This window comes from Ammospiza caudacuta, chromosome Z (genome assembly GCF_027887145.1).
Source record: "Ammospiza caudacuta isolate bAmmCau1 chromosome Z, bAmmCau1.pri, whole genome shotgun sequence".
NCBI classification, from domain to species: domain Eukaryota; kingdom Metazoa; phylum Chordata; class Aves; order Passeriformes; family Passerellidae; genus Ammospiza; species Ammospiza caudacuta.
This window is the reverse complement of record NC_080632.1, coordinates 87,188,553-87,212,845: the sequence shown is the minus strand read 5'-3', so window position 1 is coordinate 87,212,845 and position 24,293 is coordinate 87,188,553. Positions and strand designations below refer to the sequence as shown.

Genomic DNA, 24,293 nt, shown 5'->3' with positions numbered 1-24,293 from the left:
CAGAGCAGTTACCTGTTCAAACACAGAGCACAGAACACAGAGCAGTTACCTGTTCAAACACAGAGCACAGAACACAGAGCAGTTACCTGTTCAAACACAGAGCACAGAGCAGTTACCTGTTCAAACACAGAGCACAGAGCACAGAGCAGTTACCTGTTCAAACACAGAGCACAGAACACAGAGCAGTTACCTGTTCAAACACAGAGCACAGAGCACAGAGCAGTTACCTGTTCAAGCACAGAGCACAGAGCAGTTACCTGTTCAAACACAGAGCACAGAGCACAGAGCAGTTACCTGTTCAAACACAGAGCACAGAGCACAGAGCAGTTACCTGTTCAAACACAGAGCACAGAGCACAGAGCAGTTACCTGTTCAAACACAGAGCACAGAACACAGAGCAGTTACCTGTTCAAACACAGAACACAGAACAGTTACCTGTTCAAACACAGAGCACAGAGCACAGAGCAGTTACCTGTTCAAACACAGAGCACAGAACACAGAGCAGTTACCTGTTCAAACACAGAACACAGAACAGTTACCTGTTCAAACACAGAGCACAGAGCACAGAGCAGTTACCTGTTCAAACACAGAGCACAGAACACAGAGCAGTTACCTGTTCAAACACAGAACACAGAACAGTTACCTGTTCAAACACAGAGCACAGAGCACAGAGCAGTTACCTGTTCAAACACAGAGCACAGAACACAGAGCAGTTACCTGTTCAAACACAGAACACAGAACAGTTACCTGTTCAAACACAGAGCACAGAGCACAGAGCAGTTACCTGTTCAAACACAGAGCACAGAGCACAGAGCAGTTACCTGTTCAAGCACAGAGCACAGAGCACAGAGCAGTTACCTGTTCAAACACAGAGCACAGAGCACAGAGCAGTTACCTGTTCAAACACAGAGCACAGAACACAGAGCAGTTACCTGTTCAAACACAGAGCACAGAGCACAGAGCAGTTACCTGTTCAAACACAGAGCACAGAGCACAGAGCAGTTACCTGTTCAAACACAGAGCACAGAACACAGAGCAGTTACCTGTTCAAACACAGAGCACAGAACACAGAGCAGTTACCTGTTCAAACACAGAGCACAGAACACAGAGCAGTTACCTGTTCAAACACAGAACACAGAACACACAGCAGTTACCTGTTCAAACACAGAGCACAGAGCAGTTACCTGTTCAAACACAGAGCACAGAGCACAGAGCAGTTACCTGTTCAAGCACAGAGCACAGAACACAGAGCACAGAGCAGTTACCTGTTCAAACACAGAACACAGAGCAGTTACCTGTTCAAACACAGAACACGTGTGCCAGGCTCTGGGACAGGAACAGCTCCCAGGGCACGGCTGGAGCTGTTCCAGGAGGTTTGGGTTGGATCTCAGGGAAAGGCTCTTCCCCAGAGGGTGCTGGCACTGCCCAGGCTCCCCAGGGATGGGCACAGCCCCGAGGCTGCCAGAGCTCCAGGAGCCTTTGGACAGCGCTGCCAGGGATGCACAGGGTGGGATTGCTGGGGGTCTGTGCAGGGCAGGGGCTGGGCTGGGTGGTCCTTGGGGTCCCTTCCAGCTCAGGGTATTCTGTGATTTGATGTATTTGTGCAGGGAAAACAACAAACATTTTAGTTTTATGTTAAGGCATCCTCCCTCCACAGTTCGGTGTGAGGATAAAATTCCCTTTCCCTTAAAACATATAAGTAAAACCTGCCTAGAGCAGGATATGACTTTCAGATAACGCATTGTTTAAAAGCAGAGATTTCCTTCTTATGTCCTGGAAGATTGCAAACACACAGCCCAAACACAAATCCTGTGTGGATTCCCAGAGAAAACAGCCCCATCCAGTTGGAACAGCTCTAAGCTCTAACCCCACCCAATAAATGAATGAATAAATTATTTATTTCCTCTGAGCTCTGTTTAAATGTTGAGTTTCCCTGTGTGAGCGTTCCCTCTAGGAGTGTTTCAGGATGAGTTTCTCTGAGCAGTCTCTGCTGACATTTAAGCACCATTCCTGGATTTCAGGAGCGGGCAGCACAGAGATGCAGAGGGGAAGGGTCCCTTCCCCCAGAGCAGCTTCAGAGAGGCAGGGGCGACCCGAGGGCACAGGCAGGGGAATACCTGCTTCACCCCAGATACTGTGCCCAGCCATGGATGTGTCTGTGATGGTGTCTGCAGGAGGAGCCTGGCTGCTCGGCAGGGCCCACGTGGACAGCACACTGCTCTCCCACCTCACAGAGTGCGATTCCTCCAGCCCTAGTCCTCCAGAATTTGCTCCCGCATTCTTTTCAGAAGGATTTAAAATTTCAGGCGCCTTAATGTCTTCAGATGGTTTTCAAAATAATTTCTGAAGTTCAGTTGTTTTTAGATGAGTCTCCACAGCCTCCCAGTTTTTGTTCCCTGGCAGGGTGGGCAGGCCCTGGCCCAGGGTGCCCAGAGCAGCTGTGGCTGCCCCTGGATCCCTGGCAGTGCCCCAGGCCAGGCTGGATGGGGCTGGGAGCAGCCTGGGACAGTGGGAGGTGTCCCTGCCATGGCAGGGGTGGCACTGGGTGGGCTTTGAGGACCCTCTAACCCAAACCATTCCAGGATTCTGGAATTCCAGAAGAAAGCTCTCTCTTCCCAGGTAGGCTTGCAGGGTCCTCCCACACAGACCAAGGTACAACCTGGCCTTGGGGGGCTCGGGGTGAGCCATGATTCATGTCCATCTCAGACCAAATGCAGAAATAAACACTTTGCAAATGCAAATATTTGTATTTTCCTTTTCCTCTGTGTAAAATCATGGGATCATACAAGAATTGAATGGTTTGAGTTGGAAGGAAATACTTGAAAATATTTGTATTGAAAATACTTGTACTCCCTGCCGTGTGCAGGGACACCTCCCACTGTCCCAGGCTGCTCCCAGCCCCATCCAGCCTGGCCTGGGGCACTGCCAGGGATCCAGGGGCAGCCACAGCTGCTCTGGGCACCCTGGGCCAGGGCCTGCCCACCCTCCCAGCCAGCAATTCCTAATTCCCAATGTGCCAAAATCTGTGCCTGCCCTCTGGCAGTGGGAGCCATTGCCTGGGTGCTGTCCCTGCCTGCCTTGTCCCCAGGGGCTGTGCAGCTCTCCGGGAGGCCCTGGCAGGGCTCCGAGCTCTCCTTTCGGCACCCCGGGCCGGGCTCCCTCAGCCGCCGCCGCTCCGCCCGCGCTCCCGGCCCGGGCTCGGGGCTCGGGGCACGCGGTGGGGCCGGGGCGGACACGGGGACACCGGGATGGGCTGGGGGGGCCCAGCCCCGCTCCCGATTCGCCCCAGCCCCGGTTCCAGCCCTGGCCCTGTCCCGGTTCCAGCCCAGGCCCGGTCCCGGCCTTACCTCGCGGGCGGCGCCAGGCGGGGCGGGCGGGCCGTGAGGAGAGCCCGCCCTGCGCCTGAGGGAGCGGGGGCTGACCGCGCCCTCGGACCGAGTGTGTCGGAAAGAACGGGTGCTGGAGCGGCACCGGGTCAGGGCAATCCCGGGATAAAGCACGGCTGGGGACGAGCAGAGGGAGCAGCCCTGGGAGAAGGAGCTGGGGGCGCTGTGGGTGAGAGCCGGACCTGCCCCAGCCTGAACCCCCTGCCCGGTTGCCCTCGCTGAGGGATCAGCCCAGGCAATATAACAATTTTTTTAAATTCCGTTATTCTTTGTTCTTATTAGAGTGGCTGTGACACCACCTTGCCAAAATCCCCTTGTATTCAGAAAAAATGCATTACATTTTCCAGGAGATGAGGTACTTTGCACACCTTTTTCCATTCTGTTCTGCATTCAAACGGTGGCTCAACGCCACGAAGGCAGGGAGGTGCAACATTCGAGTTCTAAAACATTTCTTCCTTCTCAGCTGAGCTGCTCTGAGCAGTTTGCTTGTGCTGGTGAGGAGCTGGAGGGGCAGCAGCGCTGAGGGCAGCAGGGCTGGCACTGCGGGGCTGGCACTGCGGGGCTGGCACTGCTGGCACTGCTGGGGCTGGCACTGCGGGGCTGGCACTGCGGGGCTGGCACTGCGGGGCTGGCACTGCTGGCACTGCTGGGGCTGGCACTGCTGGGGCTGGCACTGCGGGGCTGGCACTGCGGGGCTGGCACTGCTGGCACTGCTGGCACTGCTGGGGCTGGCACTGCGGGGCTGGCACTGCTGGCACTGCTGGGGCTGGCACTGCTGGGGCTGGCACTGCTGGCACTGCTGGGGCTGGCACTGCTGGGGCTGCGGGGCTGGCACTGCTGGGGCTGGCACTGCTGGGGCTGCGGGGCTGGCACTGCGGGGCTGGCACTGCTGGGGCTGGCACTGCTGGGGTGCGGGGCTGGCACTGCTGGGGCTGGCACTGCTGGGGCTGAGGGGCTGGCACTGCTGGGGCTGGCACTGCTGGGGCTGGCACTGCTGGCACTGCTGGCACTGCTGGGGCTGGCACTGCTGGGGTGCGGGGCTGGCACTGCTGCAGGAGCACAGCCCGGCCTGGGCTGATCCCCAGCGTGGGCAGCAGGGCAGGGGGATCCTGCCCCTGTGCCCCTGGGCTCAGGTGAGAGCCCACCTGCAGAGCTGCCCCAGCCCTGGCTCCAGCAGCACAAGGAGCTGGAGCTGCTGCAGCCAGTGCAGAGGAGGCCACGGAGCTGCTGCCAGGGCTGGAGCCCCTCTGCTCTGGAGCCAGCCTGGCACAGCTGGGGCTGTTCAGCTGCACCAGAGAAGCTCCAGGGACACCTCAGAGCCCCTGCCAGGGCCTCCAGGGGCTCCAGGAGAGCTGCACAGCCCCTGGGGACAAGGCAGGCAGGGACAGCACCCAGGCAATGGCTCCCACTGCCAGAGGGCAGGGACAGATTTTGGCACATTGGGAATTAGGAATTGCTGGCTGGGAGGGTGGGCAGGCCCTGGCCCAGGGTGCCCAGAGCAGCTGTGGCTGCCCCTGGATCCCTGGCAGTGCCCCAGGCCAGGCTGGATGGGGCTGGGAGCAGCCTGGGACAGTGGGAGGTGTCCCTGCCCATGGCAGGGGTGGAACAGGATGGTCGTTTAGGTTCCCTCCCAACTCAAACCATCCTCTGATTGTGTGATTCTAGGAAAAGACCTTAAAGATCATCACTTGCAACCATTTACAGAGACCTTTGGCAAAGGGACTTTTCCCAGTCCCGAATAGATCCAGCATTTTTGAGTTTTGTTTTGTTTTTTCCCAGAATAAAAAACATCAGGTACGACTTAGGCAAAGGGAATGCATTTTACTAAGAAAATAGAAGACTAGAACACACATTTCAATAGAGTTACAACGTTATAAAGTAGGAAGAAACCCCAACCACTTCACATTTTACATACATTTTTAGTTTCAGCTGAGCAATTACCCTCCCAGGCACAGCCAACCCCGCACAGACCAGGCTGGAACTGTTCTCACAGGCGCCCCAGCAGGCTCACATTGATTTCCATAAGGTAGATATGTTTCAGATAGAAGTAAATGCAGGTTATTTCGCTGTTTTGTTGATGAGGCAGCCATCTTTAGTAGTCCTAAGAGTATATCTATTCCCGTTAGGAAGGATCTGGCTGAAGAATGGATGAGCCGAAGCCGATGGCAGGCGGAGAGCTGAGCTCAGTCTGGGAGCACCAGCAGCCAGCTCGGGGCTGCTGCAGCACCAGCAGGACATGGTGACAGAAGCTGCTCCTCCAGCTGCAGCTGCAGCCACAGCTGTGGGGCACCGGGTGAGTCCTGCCATCCCCAGGGAGAGCCAGAGGCACGGGGAAGCGCTCGGAGCCGTGCTGGATCGTCCCAGGGAGCAGGCAGGGCAGGCAGGCCCACACACAGCGAGTCAGATGTGCCTTCAGCAGCGGCAGCTGAGCGGCTTGGCCCAAATCCAGCTGCCAGGCCAGTGCAGCAGAGCTTTGCTCTGCATTTCCTCCTCCCGTGTAGCACCGGTCCCTGCCCGCCGCCCGTGGCTGTGACACAACGGGGCAGCACTCGGATCGCCCAGAGAGCAGAAACCACAGTGGCTTATCCAGAAATGACAGTGGCTTATCCAGTGAGACTGCAGCCCCGGCTGCTCTCACACTGATCCCAGAGCTGCAGAGGGGCTCAGCTCTGTGGCATGGCAGCGGGGCTCAGCTGTGCCCCTCTGCAGCCAGCCCCGGCTGCTCTCACACTGATCCCAGAGCTGCAGAGGGGCTCAGCTCTGTGGCAATGCAGCGGGGCTCAGCTGTGCCCCTCTGCAGCCAGCCCTGGCTGCTCTCACACTGATCCCAGAGCTGCAGAGGGGCTCAGCTCTGTGGCATGGCAGCGGGGCTCAGCTGTGCCCCTCTGCAGCCAAACAAAACCAGCGGGACTGCCGGGGCTGGAGTCAGCTGAACTGAAACCTGGGTGGGAGCTGTACAATAGTGATCCCCACTCTCCCACAGGAACAGTCACCACGCAGGGGAGGGCTGCTAACGAGAAACTAAAAGGTGTATCGTTCATCTTGGCGGGTACTACCAGAGGAGTGTGACAGAGTTACTTTATCCCCGTAAAACAGCGTGCTGGAAACAACAGTACAAGAGGAAGACACGCACCGACCACAGGAAACCTGTTACACACCACTCTGCAGGTAAAAAAGTGTCACTTGGTTTGAAGCTTGGAAAACAAACACAACAGATCAGGATGCATCACTGTCCACAAATGTAACTGAGAACTCGCACTGGGGGTTTAAAATGTATCAGACACAACATTTTAATCGTCTCCTTCTACATGTCACGTTGGCAGCTGGGCAGAGGCTTCAGGAACACACAAACCTTTGCAACAGCTTTGAACAAACCCACAGGTATTTTATAAAGAAAGGCTGTGCTCCATCAGACACCTTTACTCTCCCCTAAACACTCCTACAGGTTGCTGCCAAGAGGCTCAGTCCTGCTGATTTTAAGGAAGCAAGGACTGGACAAATCCTGGAAGACTGACCTCAGCCAAGCTCCTGATCCTCTCAGAAGGGTTCTGCATAGCCCAAGGAGACATGGAAGACAGTCCTTTACAAAATCATTTGGAGGGCAAGTCACGGGGGCTGTGTGACAAGCTACAACACTGGTGGTCCTTTAGGTGACGTATTTTTTTAACTTACACTATGTAACATGACAAAATGCATCCTGGTGACACCTGTTTCCCTTTGCATACTGTCTAAGAAAATTTTCTGTACAGATAAAGACCAGTAAATATTTTGAATAAACCAGCAAACAGAAAATATCGTGTTAAGTAGAATATGAAAAAAGGAAACTGGTTCCTTACTAGCCAGCAAGATTAGCAGTTGCAATTAGTTCAAGGATTAATTGTACCTGAAAGAAAACTGAACATGAATCTATGTATCTTAAAATCCTATGTATGAAAAAAAATTAATTCTGGAGAAGACGAAAGAGAGAGTGAAATGGACTTAAAACTCTGTGAGCTGACAGGTTACCTGTTGCCAACAGGAAACAATGGCTGCGCATCGAAGGGAAACCCCACCATGTCCACAGTGCAAGCTGCAGGGGATGCTCAGGGCCTGGCGCACAGGAACGGGATCTGCATCCCTCCGGGAATGGGATCTCCACCCCTCTGGGAACAGGATGTCTCTCTGAGAATGGCATCTCCCTCCCTCTGGGAATGGCATCTCCATCCCTCTGAGAACGGGACCGCTCCTGCCCAAAGCAGGGCCCTGCAGCCTCCCCAAGCCACAGCTCTTCCTGAGCCACAGCTGCAACCCTTGGGAACAAACAATCAGCCTGAAGGGACATGGGATCGGTGCATTTTGTGTGTTTTTGTCACTCATGTGCCTAACTGGCTGCTGGCAGGAGGGAGGAAGCTGTGTGTTCCCAGCACTCTGGAATCCAGTGGTGCAGAACTCCACTGGCACAGTACAACAGGCTTCAGATAGAGCTGGATTTTCAGAAGGCAAAAACAATTCATACATTGAATAAATAATTTCTTTCTCAGTAAGATCACTAATTTAAATACGATACAAACAAGGCATAGCAAAAATAGATGAAAAAAGCACTATTTGTAAAAACATCCTATGTATGTGTGTGTGTGTGTGTTGGTGTCTTTTGTACATTCACTTGCAAGTGCAAGCTCCTGCCCATGTGCATCTCAGCACTCAGCAGCGAAGCACTTCCAGCCCCACCACACAACACTTTACCACAGCTTGAACACCACAGTTTTTTCCCCACATCACTCTTTTCTGTGTTTATATAATCAGTCCTCTTTGCCCACGCAGGCAGCACCTTCCCAAAGTTTACTGCACTTTGTGTGAATACAATTTTGGAGCCAGAGATCAGGCTGTAGGTGCCTAAGGGGGTGCTGAGACCATTTTCCCTGCTCTGTTCTGGCCTCTTCTGTGGAGACTGCATTTTCCTGTGTAGCTGAGGACACAGGAGCAGTGCTTGCCATGGGTAAATCCTGAGCAAGCTCTGCTTTATCTCTTTGGATGGCGTCTGCCAGTGCAGCACTGCTGGCACATCCATGTGTTTATTTACTCCTGCCTTGCTGCAGCAAACTGGAGCAGCCTGGTATCTCTGTTTGTGCTCCTGGCAGGTGCCTGTTCTCGGGGCAGGGAGCACAATGGGGCAGCCACAGGCTGTCCCTGCCTGTCCCTGTGCAGCGACCAGGGCCCCGCGGCCTCGCTCCAAGGGAATCGGTGAGTGTACACTGTGGCATCTGCAGCAAACGTGCAGCACTACCCTGGCAAGGAAAAACTCAGCTGGGACCTTCTGCTGTCACACGAGGACCCTGACAAACCGCACCTGTAAGGGCAGAAAGCTGGAGTGATCAGTGCAGGGCTTGTAGCACTGCAGCTTCTGGGTCCAGGACTCACAGTGACAGAGCAGGCGGGACCGAGGCCTCAGGGAGCATCCAGCAGACTCACTGGTGTGAACAGCACTCCTGCTCCAGCCCTGCCAGCACCTGGAACCAGCGCTGCCTACCGAGTGCTGCCTCCAGCTGAGTCCACTTTGGAGCTTTCGAGTCAGCAGTGCCACAAAGCATCACACACGTGTCTTGTTGTGAGAACAAGGGAGAAAACAACCCGGCTTACATAAAACAGAAACTTGAAAAAATGAAAAAATTAAGTAAAGATCCTTTGGTAAACCATTTTGCAGTGCATTGCTTAAAATCTCCTAGTAAAATCTTTAAAAAGATTTCCATAAATTACTTCAGGTCCTACGTCTACCCAATAAAATTTAATCTGTGACAGCATGGCTTTGTTTTTAAAAGCTATTAAGTGATCAGTATTATTTTCAGGACTTCCCAAGGACAATTTGAACTAGCTCACATTTTTCCTGAGAACAGATTTCATGGACTGATGAAAACAAAGCTGCAAACTTTGCTGCAGATCCCACACATGTACATCTCACTGCTCCTCAAGGAAACAGCAGCCAATGCCACAAGGATGTCTGGACATGGGCATCTTTAAACACTAAACAAAACACAAGGCCCATCAGACTCTCTAAGTTGTCTTTAACTGCCCTTTTGTTTTTTCTAGGATAAGTGGTCTCCCTTGATGTCACAGCTAATGCAGTGTGACAAGACTAGGACAATTAGAAGACTGATTATTAAAGGCAGAAATAAGTAATTCTGGATATCAGCAGTGATGAGAGAGCTACAGTTTATCGTCAAATGCATGTAGCTAAAATATCATTAATGGAATTTTTCGGTGTGGTGCTGGCTCTAAGCTAGAAATACAATGTTATTGTTTAAATTAATTTTGGAGGGCTCTCTCATCCCTGTGGCAGATGCCGTTTTCCGTACAGTTTACCAGGTACTTGGGAGAAATCAGGCGAAAAACAGGGCGTAAGGGGGGAAAAACAAAAAAAAGGCAACGAAACGAGCGCAAATAAATTAGAGGAGTGAAAGCTCATGATTAGAGTTGGTCTGAGGAGGGAGGGAGGGGATCCCTGCAGAGCGGCGGCGCTGCCTGAGGCGCGGCGCGGGGCTGGTCAGTGCACCTTGGACTCGGGCCAGTCGTACACGTCCGGCATGAAGGACTCGTACTCGTAGCTCCACACCTTGGAGCGGATGTAGCGGTTCTTGTCGGCCGGCTCGGGGTAGTGGAAGGCCATGTTGTTGGCGTACAGGAACTCCATCACCTGCGGAGGGGAACAGCACGGCTCGGAGCCCGCGGCACCGCACACACCGCGCGGCACGGCCGGGAAATGCACACTGCACAGAACAGCTCTGGAGCAGAGAGGGGGCAGCCTGGGCATGGAAAGGCGATTGCAAGCAGAGACAGGAGGCAGAAAGCTGCTGACAGGCAAAGGGGTGTCAGCCCGAGTAAAGGACGCTCACAGCTTCTGTCAATTAGATTAATAAAAAGATGCCTGCTTGCCTCGTGGGCAAAGCAGAGATACCAGTCTTAGATGCATGGACAAAGCATGAAACCATGCATGGACAAAAAGAGCTACCAACCAAACCATGCATGGACAAACAGAGCTACCCATCAAACAATGCATGGGCAAACAGAGCTACCAACCAAACCCTGCATTGGCAAAGCAGAGCTACCAACCAAACCATGCACAGACAAAGAAGAGCTGCCAACCAAAGAGCTACCAACCAAAGAAGAGCCACCATGCACGGACAGAGCTACCAATGAAACCATGCATGGACAAAGCAAAAATACCCATCAAATCATGCATGGACAAACAGAGCTACCAATGAAACCATGCATGGACAAACAGAGTTACCAACCAAACCATGCATGGACAAACAGAGCTACCAACCAAACCATGCATGGACAAACAGAGCTACCAATGAAACCATGCATGGACAAACAGAGCTACCAATGAAACCATGCATGGACAAACAGAGCTACCAACCAAACCATGCATGGACAAACAGAGCTACCAATGAAAAAAATTCTCATCTTGTGTAGGCCAAGATGAGAAGTAAATATAAACAATGTTTAGAAGCACAATAAACTGCTTTCGCTTAATTCACAGTGAATCATGCAGTGTCCTTTGTCGTCTCTCCTGAGCACCTCAGTGTCTTTACATCCCCACACGCCTTAGCTGGGATCTCTAAACTGAATTTCTGGAATCAGAGGAGATCAATTTTGGCCCATCGTGGCTGCCAAGCTGAAGCATCCAACAAAGGGAACGTTTTTATACATTTCTCTTATTGCAGGCACAAAGAACCGGGTGTTGCCCAAGCACCTCATATTCAAGGGTCACACTCTGTGCAACTCAGCAGGTTAATGTACACATAAACCACTTTTACTGCAGTGCAATTTTATATTTCATACTCACCTTGACAGCAATATAAATAGAAACTTCCCTGATATTGGACAGTGGAGGATAAAGTCTTCCTTGTGCAAGCTCTTCATCTGTCAACTGCTCTGCCAATGCCTGAGTCAGAGAAACAAACACTGTTTTTATTTATTTACTAATGTGACTTTATTTACCAAATGTGACTAATAACGTGCCAGAACACCTGAGAGAACCAAGCTGCAGTGCTCTTAGCACCAGAGTGCTCCCAAAGCACTGCAGTGAGGCACTCAGGATCTGAGGAATTGAGAATCAGCACACTCACTGCAAGCATTTGGCAAAACGAGCTCTGGGACTCTGGGGGATGAATCCCTCCCCCAGAGCCACAGAAAGCCCTGGCCACAGAGCCAGCTGCAGAACCCAGGGCAGGGCAGGGGACAGCCCTGCTGCCACAGTAACTCACACAGGACTTGCTACCTCATCACAGCCGCAATGGAACCTGATCCTTGGCAAAAAACAACTTTGTTTGGTCAAAACAATTTTTTTTTCTCATTGTGGAGGGACAAGCCAACAGAAACCAAACAGGAAACCACTGTGTTTTACCAGGGTTTGAGAGGAGTGCCCATCAAGCCATCCCTGTCTGTCAGAAGCCACAGCCTGCTCTGCTGCCAGACTCACCTTGGCAGCCTCCAGGAAAACCTTATCACTGATGTGCCTGACGCTGCTGAGGATCACAGCCAGAGCCACGCCTGCAAGAAATCACTGCCAGTTAGGGACACTTCACTGTAAATGTGCACTTTAAATTGCAGCCTGCTGCCAGGAGCTGCCACTTATCCCAGTGTTATCCCTGAAAACCCTACTGCAGCTTTCTGCACACACTGGTGGCTCGGGCTGAAGATGACCGTGTCCCACCCCCTGGCCCAGCAGGGACACCCACACACTCACAGCACCGCTACCACCCACGGGAGCAGCCACGGCCACAGCAGGTGGCTTCTGGAAGGGCTGGAGCTTTGCAGCTCAGGGAGGGAAGGGCAAGGCACAGGAACATCCTCAGTGCTACTTTTCTACACCACTTGTGCAGATACAACTTCAAGAACTATTGAGAGTTACTAACATAACTGCAAGTGCGTATTAACATTTATTTTCTCATTCCTCCCCAAACAAGCAGCAGCTCCCAAAGCCTTTAATAGCACCCTTCTGTTTTCTCAGCCACATCCAGCTGGGTTTGCTCCTTGTGGATGCATGTGCCCCACATCCAGCCCGGACTGATTGTCTGCCATCCAGCCACTCATTCGTCCAAGCTCTCAAACGCTGGCACCACCTCTGCACGCTGCTTCAGTGATGTGCCTCTGCAGCAAGGGAGCCCAAGGGTGACAGTTCCATTCATTACCTGGGAAGATGTAAGCGTTGTTTCCTTGGCCTGGTTTGAAGGTCCTCCCATCCCTCAGAGTGACCAGCTCGAAGGGGCTGCCGCTGGCAAACAGGCACCGGCCCTGGCAGGAGAAAGGGAGGGAGGAAGGGTCAGTGGGGCAGCTGGGCACTGACAGAGCCTGGAGGCAGCGGGAGCTGGGCACAGACAGAGCCTGGAGCCAGCGGGAGCTGGGCACGGACAGAGCCTGGAGGCAGCGGGAGCTGGGCACTGACAGAGCCTGGAGCCAGCGGGAGCTGGGCACGGACAGAGCCTGGAGCCAGCGGGAGCTGGGCACGGACAGAGCCTGGAGCCAGCGGGAGCTGGGCACGGACAGAGCCTGGAGCCAGCGGGAGCTGGGCACTGACAGAGCCTGGAGGCAGCGGGAGCTGGGCACGGACAGAGCCTGGAGCCAGCGGGAGCCAGGGGCCACAGGAGACACGGGGCACTGATCACCCTGCTGTGAGCAGGGGAACTCGGGCACAACCCAATGCTTGGAGGGACTGACACATGAAGCCCTGCTGTGTTAAGCCTTTCCAGCACCACTGCAGTGCTGCTGTGTTAACCCTTTCCAGCACCACAGCCACAGGGACTCTGCAATGAGCAATGGCCACTGCCAGAGCAGGCTGGAGCACAATAAAAGGTCACTTTCTTACTGGAGGGTGTGGGGTTAGAGAGAGGAACTGCTGTGTCAGACTGCTGCTGCTGCCGCTGCTGAGAGCAATCAGAGCAGTGAATAACGTGGTTTGCTTATCCTTCCTTTGGAAACGATTTCAATGTGCACAAAATGGCAAAACGTTACCGAGTGTGAACCACACCCTCTAGACAAATGAGCCCCTTCTCAAGCAGTAAAGCCAGTGAAAGTAAAAAGAAATCTTGACTTTCTTTTGAGTAACAGGTTTAGGAACATGAGTTTAAAACCTTTAAGGCTCTCAGGACTACTGTGTTTGAAAACAAATTACCAAAGAGGCTGGAGGCTCTGGAACTGTGTTGGGTGTCAGGGCATACCCACGACAAGAGCCTTTTTGTGCAGGGAGCAAAGCAGATGGGTGCAGGAGGGGACAGGACCTAAAGAAAAAGCAATTAAAAGGCAGCAGAAGCCCTCAGAACACACAGGGGCATCGACAGCCTTTTACAGGTGTCATCTATGGGAAAAAACGAGGAAGGAAAGGTTAGGGTGGCGTCTTTGTTTCTTTGTTGCCTCTGGTGCAGCCTCTGGTGCAGCAGGCAGGATGAGGCTGTCCCCGAGGCCTGGGGACACCCGGGGTGACGGCTCTGATCCCCGACAGCGTGACAGATTGCATTAGCTGCGTGACACAACCGGTGGAGCAGCAGATTTCCACAGAGCCACACAGCAGTCAGGGCTCTGGAGCCCATTTCCCAGGTAATTACTGCATCTTGAAGGGAAAACACATTCTGAGGGGCAAGCTGAGGACATCCCAGAGAACCAAAGAGCACCGTGGAAACAGACAGCTGGGGTGGCTGCAGGAAAGTTCAGAGACATAAACATTGCAGAATTTATGAGTAAGGACTGGAACAAAGCTACACCAGCTCGTTGACTGACCAGCAGTGCTCAATTGTCCAAATAACCCACATGCACAAGTAACTGGGAACACGGAAAATCATTAGCAAAAGAGCATACAGATCCAATACAGGAAAAAACCCAAATGTCTCCTCTCCACTGGGCTCAAAGTTTGCAAACAGCTCTGTGCTCTTCCAGCTCCTGCCTCAGGGAGCCCCTGCCCCTGACAGGGACAGCCAGGGTGAGGGCCAGCTCCTTGGGCACAGCACTCAGCATGGCACACTCTGCCTCCTGCCCTAAAACATCTCTTCATCTGCTGGTATTCCATCATAATGCAAGCAAAAACCAGGCTGGCTCCCCCTCTAACTGTGCTCCTGGCCTCCTGCAGCTAGAGATGGCAGCAGCTTTTACATTTATTTATGCCAACTGAAGTCTTGCCTGCACAACTATCTCCTGTTTACCTTCTATCCAAGATACTGGAATTTATTTATTTACTGGAAACTGAAACACTGCCCAGCTCACTGCTCTGGTTAATGCAAGATATCTGAGAGATATTAAACCACCTTAATTTACAAGCGTGTCCAGGGCAGGGAACGGAGCTGGGAAGGGGCTGGAGCCCCAGGAGAGGCTGAGGGAGCTGGGCAGGGGCTGAGCCTGGAGCAAAGGAGGCTCAGGGGGGCCCTTGTGGCTCTGCACAGCTCCTGACAGGAGGGGACAGCCGGGGGGGTCAGGCTGTGCTCCAGGGAACAGGGACAGGAGCAGAGGAACAGCCAGGGCAGGCTCAAGGTGGACAGTAGGGAAAATTTCTTTACCTAAAGCTCTGTCAATTCCTGGCCCAGCTGCCCAGGGCAGTGGTGCAGTCCCCATCCCTGCAGGGGTTTAAAAGCCATGTGCATGTGGCACTTGGGGACATGGGACAGTGGTGGCCTTGGCCGAGCTGGGCAATGGTTGGACTCGATGGCCTTGGAGGGCTTTTCCAGCCCAGATGATCCTACTGACAAGAGATAAGATCCAGACTTTGCTCAGAGGCTGCTGCTGCAGGGCTCCTGGAGCAGCAATTCCCTGAGCTGACAGCCCCAGGAGTGCGGGACAGAGTCCGGGTGTCAGATGGGGACAGCAGAGGGCCACCCTGGCAGGGGGACACTGCCACTGCCGGGGCTGTCTGTGATGCTGAGCCCCGTGGGCAGCGCAAGGCAGGAGCTCAGTCTGCAGCAGCAGACAAGGAAAGCTCTCCACCCACCCATTTTCACACACCACTCACTTGGTTTGGGGCTGTATCAAAATAAGAGAAAGAGAAAAGAATGAGAGCCCTCAAGAGCTGCAGGACAGGACCAGCACAGGGATCCCAGCAGCTGCTCAGAGCCCCAGGGTCCTGCTGTGTCTGCCCCACCTCCCTCCCCGTGGGCTCTCTGCAGAGGCTCCCAGCCTGGCACAAAAACCTACACAGAGCTACAAAATACTGGCTTCATAAGGCTGGGATGTGCTGCTGGGATAACGGTAGAGCTATTAAGGAAAAGCCACCCCAAACCCCTGCGTGCCAGCCCTGCAGGATGCAGTGGCCCAGGGGAGGGCGCAGAACCAGGAGTGCTTGCTCCTGGCTGACTCATTCCAGCACCTGGTGGTGCCAGGGTGCCAGACACAGCCGCTGTGGCAGGGACATGGGCCACCCCTACCCGGGGACACGAGGGGACAGAGGCCACCCTGCCTGGGGACATGAGAGCCCCAGGGTCACTGCTGGTGGCACCTGCGGGACTGGTGCAAGCCCCACTCCTGCCCTGCTCCAAGGACTCTCTCAGCCATTACATGGCAAGGCTTGCACTGAGTCCCTACTGCGAGGCCAACAAGCTTCATTAAAACACAAACTAATTAAAAATAGCCGTGAGAAACAAGAGTTAATTGATCATAGCCATGTAACAGTACTGATGCTCCTTCTCTAAAAAAAGCAGTAACAAGACTCAGGCTACTTTAAGCTTTGCAAAAGCTAAAAACTACCTAAAAGTTACCTACAAGTCCAGACCTCTTTTCCCACCAGCCCCATTGACTGCTGCCAGAAGGGGAGGAAGAGCTGCGTTCTCACAGCCCTGAGCCCAAGCAGTGAGAGAACAATCCAAGCCCTGGTGCTCAGGCAGTCCCCAGCAGGGCAGTCCCCAGCAGGGCAGTCCCCAGCAGGGCAATCCCCAGCAGGGCAATCCCCAGTGGAGCAGCCCCAGCAGGGCAATCCCCAGTGGAGCAGCCCCAGCAGGGCAATCCCCAGCAGGGCAATCCCCAGTGGAGCAGCCCCAGCAGGGCAATCCCCAGCAGGGCAATCCCCAGCAGGGCAGTCCCCAGCAGGGCAGCCCCAGCAGGGCAGTCCCCAGCAGGGCAATCCCCAGCAGGGCAATCCCCAGCAGAGCAGCCCCAGCAGGGCAATCCCCAGCAGAGCAGCCCCAGCAGGGCAGTCCCCAGCAGGGCAGCCCCAGCAGGGCAATCCCCAGCAGGGCAATCCCCAGCAGAGCAGCCCCAGCAGAGCAGCCCCAGCAGGGCAATCCCCAGCAGGGCAGTCCCCAGCAGGGCAGCCCCAGCAGGGCAATCCCCAGCAGGGCAGTCCCAGCAGGGCAATCCCCAGCAGGGCAATCCCCAGCAGAGCAGCCCCAGCAGGGCAATCCCCAGCAGGGCAATCCCCAGCAGGGCAATCCCCAGCAGAGCAGCCCCAGCAGAGCAGCCCCAGCAGGGCAATCCCCAGCAGGGCAATCCCCAGCAGGGCAATCCCCAGCAGGGCAGCCCCAGCAGAGCAGCCCCAGCAGGGCAATCCCCAGCAGGGCAGCCCCAGCAGGGCAATCCCCAGCAGGGCAATCCCCAGCAGGGCAGCCCCAGCAGAGCAGCCCCAGCAGGGCAATCCCCAGCAGAGCAGCCCCAGCAGGGCAATCCCCAGCAGGGCAGCCCCAGCAGGGCAATCCCCAGCAGAGCAGCCCCAGCCCGGGCTCACCCACCTCTGTCAGCGTGTAGGCCTCCTCTGCCGTGCACTCGGCCTTGGCCGTGGGGTTGCTCAGGGCAAATATGATGGGCCGCTCGTTGATGGAAGCCATGGCTTTGATCACGTCCGGGGTGAAGAGACGCCCTGCCCCAGCCACCCCTGGGGAGAGGGGACACACAAAGCCACAGTCAGGGCTGGCTGCCCCAGGCAGGGACAGCCAGCCCACCCCGAGCTCAGGGCAGCCCTCAGCCTCCCCCAGGCACAGCTCCTCTGGCAGTGGAGATGGAGCCAGGCACGGCTCCTGCCTGGCTGGCACCCACCATTTCCACAGCAACGGCTCCTCAGTGTGCTCCAGAAGCCTACTTCACCCTATTTTTTGGTATTGATGACTACAAGGAACACGGTCCTGGATAAGCAAGAGGGAATTCCAGGTGCTCTGTGGATGATTCATCCCTGCAATGCACACCTGGAACCGGTGCTCCTGACCACACCCAAACCCAGAGGTACAAACACACAGCTATGATGTATTTGTGCACTGCCTAAAACCCCTCTCCTTTTCCAAATAAATCACGTGCCAGGGAAACTGCAGTCACAGCAGGAAATACCTGTAATCCTCTCTGCTCTCTGCAGATAGCCACAGCTGTAAATACCCACAGATGCCAGTGACCCCAGAGGTGCTGGTGGTCTGCAGCATGGAACTGCTGCTTCCAGCTGAGCTGCTGGCAGAGCCTGACCACAGGGGGGACTGCAGAGGGTCAGAAAACACCCACGCAACTCCAGTTAGGGAACTCCTGTAGGATGGTTGTGGCTGCTCTCTGTCACTAAGGACACAAGGCTCAGAAGGAGCACCACAGCCCAGTGTATGTTCAAGTAGAAAATTGACCTCACATTTCCATGTTTTTTACATCAGCAGAAATGCAGCTGGCTGTCACCAAGCTGCCCAGAACCCTGATAACAAATTAAAGGCAGTAAAAAGCCAGATTACAGAAAACTAAGCTCACTCACCGATGATAGCTGAAGGCCGAAGTACATTCACTGCCTCTACAAATGTCTTTGGTATGTCTATGTCCTTTGGAGCCTTGTGGGCAAACGGCTCCTGGTGGGGATCCGCCTTCTGCTCCCGGCCCTGCAGGAGAGCAGAGGTTCCTCTGTGAGGGGAGGGCAAGGCAGGGCTCACCCGTGCTGGGCACCCCAGGTGTGCTGCAGCCCTACCTGGACCAGCAGGCCATGCTTGTCAAACATCCACACTCTCCTGGAGGCCTCCTCGTGGGAAACACCCCTTTCCATCATGGCCATCACAATGAGGTTGGCGATTCCCAGGGCGGCCTGGCGGCGAAAGGACTCGGGTTGGTGATAGGGCACACGAGAGGTCAGCCATCAGAGCCCACAGAGCCCCTCGGGGAGCCTGCTCTGAGACACAGCAAGTGTCTCCCAGCGTGGGGCAGCCCCCTGGCAGCCCTGCAGGCAGGACAGCAGGCACAGCTCTCCCAGGGTGTGAGCTGTGCCTGCCCAGCCTGGCAGGGACAGGGTGCTCAGCCCTCCTGCCACCCAACCAGCCCGTGCTGCGTGCCCCGTGCTCCCAGCCTGGCTCCTGCCCCTGGCAGGGCTGGCAGAGGGCAGCAGGGGGCTGGGCTGGCCCCTGTCCCCTCCCTGGCAGGAGAAATGAGGCACACCAGGCCAATTACTGCCACCAGCGCCGTTCCCAGATGGAGAGCTTCTCAGATAATTAAGTCATTTTGTCAGCACCACAGGAGCAATTGCGCTGATGCACCGAGAAGCACGGGGCTGCTCCTGGCACTGCAGCACCAGTAATAACGGGTGCCTGCTGCAAACTGAATCAATCACCTTGCTGAGAAGAACTCCCTGTACTTCCCTCCGGTGCTATAAAAATCAACAACATGGTCTCACCACACCATGATTTTATGGTGAGTTTCCCTTCAAATACACAGAATCCCGGTGCTTCCTTCGAGGCCGTGCAGGGAAATGAAGAATGTGAGTCCCTGCAAATGTTAAACACCTTTCATACAGCCCTGTTTAGGGCTTTCTGCTAATGCATTTCAGCCGGCCTTGCATGAAAAGCTCTGCAATGGAGTTCAGAGAAGGTAAAACTCCACGATGAGAAAATACACATTTTAAATGTCTCTTGCTGCTCTGGGCCCTTAAGAGGACTCACCTCTCCTGCTCCAAGGAACAGCACTTTCTGGTCTGTGAGTGGTTTCCCAGTGGCTCTCTGGGCTGCCAGCAGTCCTGCCAAGGCCACTGAGGCTGTCCCTGTGAGAGCAGAGCAAATCTGAGGGCAGCTGAACACGCCTCCATGGCAGGCTGTGGCTCTGGGAAGAGTTCCTGCAGGGATATTCAGGAACACAAACAAAGGGTGTACCTTGGATGTCGTCGTTGAAGGTGCAGTACTTCTCCCTGTACTTCCTCAGGAACCGGAAAGCATTGTGGTTTCCAAAGTCCTCAAACTGGATGAGCGTGTTCTGGCCATACCTACAGGGGATGGCAAACATGCCAACACTGCACAGAGGCAGGGGAGAGCAGCAGGGCCTGCACGCCATCCCTCATCTGCGCAGCAGGCTGTCCTCAGGAGAGCCCAGCAGCGCTGACCCTGCTCTGTGCCTCGCACAGATAACCCAGGCAGCGTGCTCCGGGTCACCGGGGAGGGACAGACCGACAGCAGGGACAGACACGCAGCCTGCCCCAGCCTCTGGGTGGCTGACGAAGGACGGCTGTGAGGGCTGCTCTGTGCCCTACCTGTCCGTGATGGCCTCCATGAACTCGTCGATCAGGTCATCGTAGACCTGCGAGCGGTCCCGCTTCTGGTAGAGCCCCATGTAGAAGGGATCCTTCAGCAGGGTCTGCAGGAGCAAGCCAGGGAGAGAGCAGGTGAGTCCCCTGCGCAGGGCACAGCCAGCACAGCTCTCCCCGAGACGCTGCAGGCACACAGCACCGCGGCAGGGCCCTGTGATTTCAGCCGGCACTCGGCGCTGGTCATGGCTGCATCAATACTGTGAACAATAAACTGCTCCAACAAATCTAATTCCCATCCCCAGCTTCTTAAAAGTCAGGTCAAAACTGACTGCCTGTTTTGCAGCAGTGTTGCAGCACTCCAATTACTTCCAGATGCACCCTTTCACGGACAAATCAATGGGCACTTTTAAATCACTGTACAGTGAACTCCAAACCTTTTACCCTTTGCATAAAATATGTGGGTTTATCTTAAATAACAAAAAAAAAGAGAAAAACCCTAGAATCCTGTAACTCCCTTTTCTAGGAACTCTTCCACTGCACCCTTTTCTCCAGGCAGGGTTGGGCTGTGTTTGCCCAATCCTGGGGTTCTCCTCCCTTTTTGGGGGCATTCCTTTTGAGCACATTCCTCAGTTATAGTATGGAACGTTTTTTTAAAAATACCCCATTTTTACAGAGATAACTCACTGTGTTATCAGTCCCAACGTCGATGCACACAGGCAGGCATTTATCTGGGTGTATCCCTGCACAGGCTGTGTACAAACACAGCTTTCCCACTGGAATCCCCATCCCGTACACCCCCAGGTCTCCAAGACCCAATATTCTTTCTCCATCAGTGACCACAACAGCCTGATGGGAGAAAAAAAAAGCGAAAAAAAAAAAAAAGCAGGTCAAATCATACACGAACACTGAAATTTATGAAGATTAGATCAATAGCAGCTGTGTTTTTTCCCCAGGTGAAAACTGAGGTAAGTTTGCACAGTCAAACAAAGAACAGATCATGAGGAATATTTTCCTCAACCCATAAATCTCACATTTAGGGTGAAACATTTATCTTTAAGATGTGCATTACCTTAATGAGCTGCATTCTGCCAGCATCACTGAAGAGCCAGAATGCATTACTTAATATTTATGTTTCCATCAGATACTAGTAAATCTCAAAAGACTCAGCTGAGATGGAATAACAATTAGAAACTAAATCACACCACGACCGTACCTTCACATCGTTCTCTGGCCAGTTGTTCACAATTGACCTTATGTGGCCTCTGTCTGATATGGAAATAAATAATCCCCTGAAAGAAAAAAAAAAAACCACAAATCAGAAATATTTTGTGGGTGACAATTAGAAATATGACCTTGCTTTTGTAAAACTAAATACCAAACAGGACAATTTAAAATTCAAAGCCTTACAGCTGCTGAAATAAATTGCTCTAAGGACAATATCTGTTCCTGTCCCAGGGCAGGGACCTGAGGAACCCACCTGAACCAGCCCTCCGCAGCAGAGCTGAGGGTGATGTCCATAAAGCCCTTTCAATCTACACTCCCTGTCCTGACACAGATCCTCAGAGCCACAGAAGGGACCCTGACAGCTGAGGAGATAACCCCCCTGGAATTACAGAGCTGTGCGGCACTTGGAAGAGCTGGAAACGGTGCTGAAGCCCTGCACTTGGGAATATTTATGTGACCCATCTCCACGTCTGCTTCCAAACATTCTGTTTCTCAACATACACTGTGTCCTGAGATAGATTTTAACAAACGTTTACTGCCCTGACGTGGCACTAGCCGCACCAGGATGAAAATGACACAAACCACTTCTAAATCTCGGGTGAGAACGCAGAGGAAAGGACAAAAGCAGTGTGTGTGGCCTTACTTTGGTCTCCTGAAGATGTGTCCGTACTGGGAGCAGGCCAGCCCCACGGTGGGCGTGTACACAATGGGCATCAGCCGCTCAATGTCATCCTGCAGCACCCTGTAGAAGAGCTTCTCGTTCCTCTCCTGGATGCCCATGATGTAGATGTACCTGCAATTAACCAGCACCAGGAAAAACACCCCTGGCTGTGTCCCGCTCCGTGTTCCCTCGGGAAAGGCCCTGTCCCTGAGCCAGGCTGGGAGCACTAAGGGGAAGCTGGGAGGAGAGCAGCAGTGAGATGGAGATGCTGGAGGGACACCCCGTGTGTGTGCTGGCAAGGGAGCAATGGCAAATGTGACTAAAGACAGACCAGGGATTTACTGGATTTACTGCAGGGAGGCTCAGCACCCTTGTACACAAAATTACAGTGAAATAATTTTCCATCCAGAAGATGTGAATCCCAGCACCAACACACACGTGCAGCAAACTGAGCCCTACCACAAGGCTCATTCTGAAGTGTAAATTAAATCTGAATTTCTGCAAGTTTACCCACCAATCTGCTGTGTATCAACCCATACCCTGTCCTGCTGACCCAACAACATGAAGATAATGAATTTGCAATCTGCCTCAGGCCACAGCAGCTGGGCACTCGGCCAATACACATGACAGGACTGCTCTGGACCAGCAAGTGACCGCTGTGGATTTAAGAGCCATCTCTCAGTTCTGATGAGAACAAAAGAGCTTTGATGTGGTCCAGCGAGCCCCAAGCCATCCCAGCTCTCCTCCTGCCTGTGGGAGACTGTATTTTCACAGGCAGAGATACATAAAGATTATGTGAAAACAGTAACGGGATGCTAAAAACGTGGCATCCGAAAAATAAAACACAGCTAAATCCTTTGCAGTTCACCAAACCAATGTGTTAAGTAATAAAATACATTAAAAAATACACATTATGAGACTTAAAATTCTACTCTCGTAGTTCCCTTTTAGCAGTAACTACTGCGTATGTTAAACACTGTTTTTGGTATCTCAAACGCTCAGTTTACCTTCATTATCACACATTTTTACTGGGCAGAATGCCACCTGCTGTGCTCTAACCACCTGCCACTCCATCTTACACATCACAGAAATACGTGTGACAGGCTGCAGGCAGGTTTGCAGCTTTGTTACTGATTTTCACACGCTCTCTTTTGCTGCTTTATGAACATGGAATATTAAAAAAAAAAAAGATAAAATAAAAAAAGCTTCCCAACCTCATTTGGCTGCGGGACGAAAGCAAATGAAAGCAACACCTGTGCCCAAGCGAAAGCAACACCCAAGAACTGAAACCCCAGCGGAGGCACTGGAAAGTTTGGTTACCCCCAGACAGTACTTTCCCATTTCCATCTCATTTCCAGCCCCGATGCTCCCGCTCGCTCGCACCGCGGGACACAGCGCTTACTTCTCCAGGGGGTCAGTCATTTTAGCCAAGTTCTTGTGGAAGCGCAGGGCCTGGATGTCCTGTGTCTCTATCTTGGGAGGCAGGAGTCCCTGCAGGCCCAGCATCTGCCGCTCGTGCAGGGTGAAGGCCATGCCCTGAAAGGAGAGGCGAGCACAACCATCACTCGCTGCCCAGGAGCCCTGGCACTGCACCCTGCGCTGTTTGCCCCTCCTGGGGCTCTCCTCACCCTTGGGCCACTCCTCTCCACCCACCCTGCCCACACCTTGCCACACCTGACTGTCCTCGCTGGAGCTGCAGAGCAGCACACAGGTGCCGCTGCAAAGGGCTTAAAAGTGAAATAACAGCTGCTTTTGCAATTGTTCCACTGTCACCCAGGCTGGTCCCTACAGCCACACACAGTACCCGCAGCTCAGATTTTTATCTCAATTGCTCCATTTGCTGCTTTTCTCAGTAACGCAGCCTGATGCCAAAGTCACTGAATTGCCCTAATGCTCCTGTTAAGATCACAGTCCAACCCAAATACTTCATTTTCACTTAGGGATGGATCTAATCCATTTGTCTGCTACCAAAACCCTCATTGGTAGCAAATTAGAAGACAAATGTCACCTGCAAAAACCTCCCCCTCTTCTCCATTCGGGAGAGTGGTCAGAGTTTAAATTTATTGCTATTTAAATACTAATTTGAACCGTTTCTCAACCTTCAGATTCTAACTGCCAAGCTAAAAAAAAAAAAAAAAAAAAAAAAAAGCTTTCTAAGGTTTATGCCTTGTAATCACACTCCAAATTCCTCCTGCCCTCAGAAAGGTCAGAGAATCAGACGATCCTTGTGGAGGGGACCCACAAAGATCATCCGTGTTCAGCTCCTCAACTGACAAGAAATAAAAATCAGTACTTTTCCCTTGACAGTAAAGGCATTAATTCAGATTAGAATACAAATATTTTCACCTCTGCTTATATGAGAACAGACTCTTCACAGGTGTCTGTAGAACCCATACCCATTAACAAAAATTTCTAAAAATAGTCCAGTTATAGTGTAATTCATCATAGCCAAATAGTTTCTAAACAAAACTCCTTAGAGAAAAAAAACCCCTATCGTTAAATAATTACTATTTTTACATTATTTTTCTCTTTCCTGTTTAGGTCATATTTAATATTGGTTGTTTTGACTACATTGACCAAAGCAATCCACCTGCTCTTCTGTACTGAT

The 24,293-nt window shown here is 53.1% G+C and overlaps 1 protein-coding gene across 1 annotated transcript in view; it reads right to left on the bottom strand.

Moving 5' to 3' along the window:
* Positions 1–5,232: 5,232 nt before the first annotated feature.
* Positions 5,233–24,293, bottom strand: part of ME2 (malic enzyme 2) — a 37,606-nt gene continuing 18,545 nt past the window's right edge. The window contains exons 3-16 of the mRNA XM_058823303.1: positions 23,088–23,221; positions 21,668–21,817; positions 21,014–21,089; positions 20,485–20,646; positions 19,804–19,907; positions 19,430–19,539; positions 19,223–19,320; positions 18,262–18,375; positions 18,055–18,175; positions 17,066–17,208; positions 12,557–12,659; positions 11,845–11,915; positions 11,209–11,307; positions 5,233–10,053 (exon numbers count right to left, since the gene is read on the bottom strand). Coding sequence (XP_058679286.1) covers positions 9,904–10,053; positions 11,209–11,307; positions 11,845–11,915; positions 12,557–12,659; positions 17,066–17,208; positions 18,055–18,175; positions 18,262–18,375; positions 19,223–19,320; positions 19,430–19,539; positions 19,804–19,907; positions 20,485–20,646; positions 21,014–21,089; positions 21,668–21,817; positions 23,088–23,221 — 1,635 coding nt within the window. The 3' untranslated portion in view covers positions 5,233–9,903. The remainder of the gene's footprint in view (positions 10,054–11,208; positions 11,308–11,844; positions 11,916–12,556; positions 12,660–17,065; positions 17,209–18,054; positions 18,176–18,261; positions 18,376–19,222; positions 19,321–19,429; positions 19,540–19,803; positions 19,908–20,484; positions 20,647–21,013; positions 21,090–21,667; positions 21,818–23,087; positions 23,222–24,293) is intronic.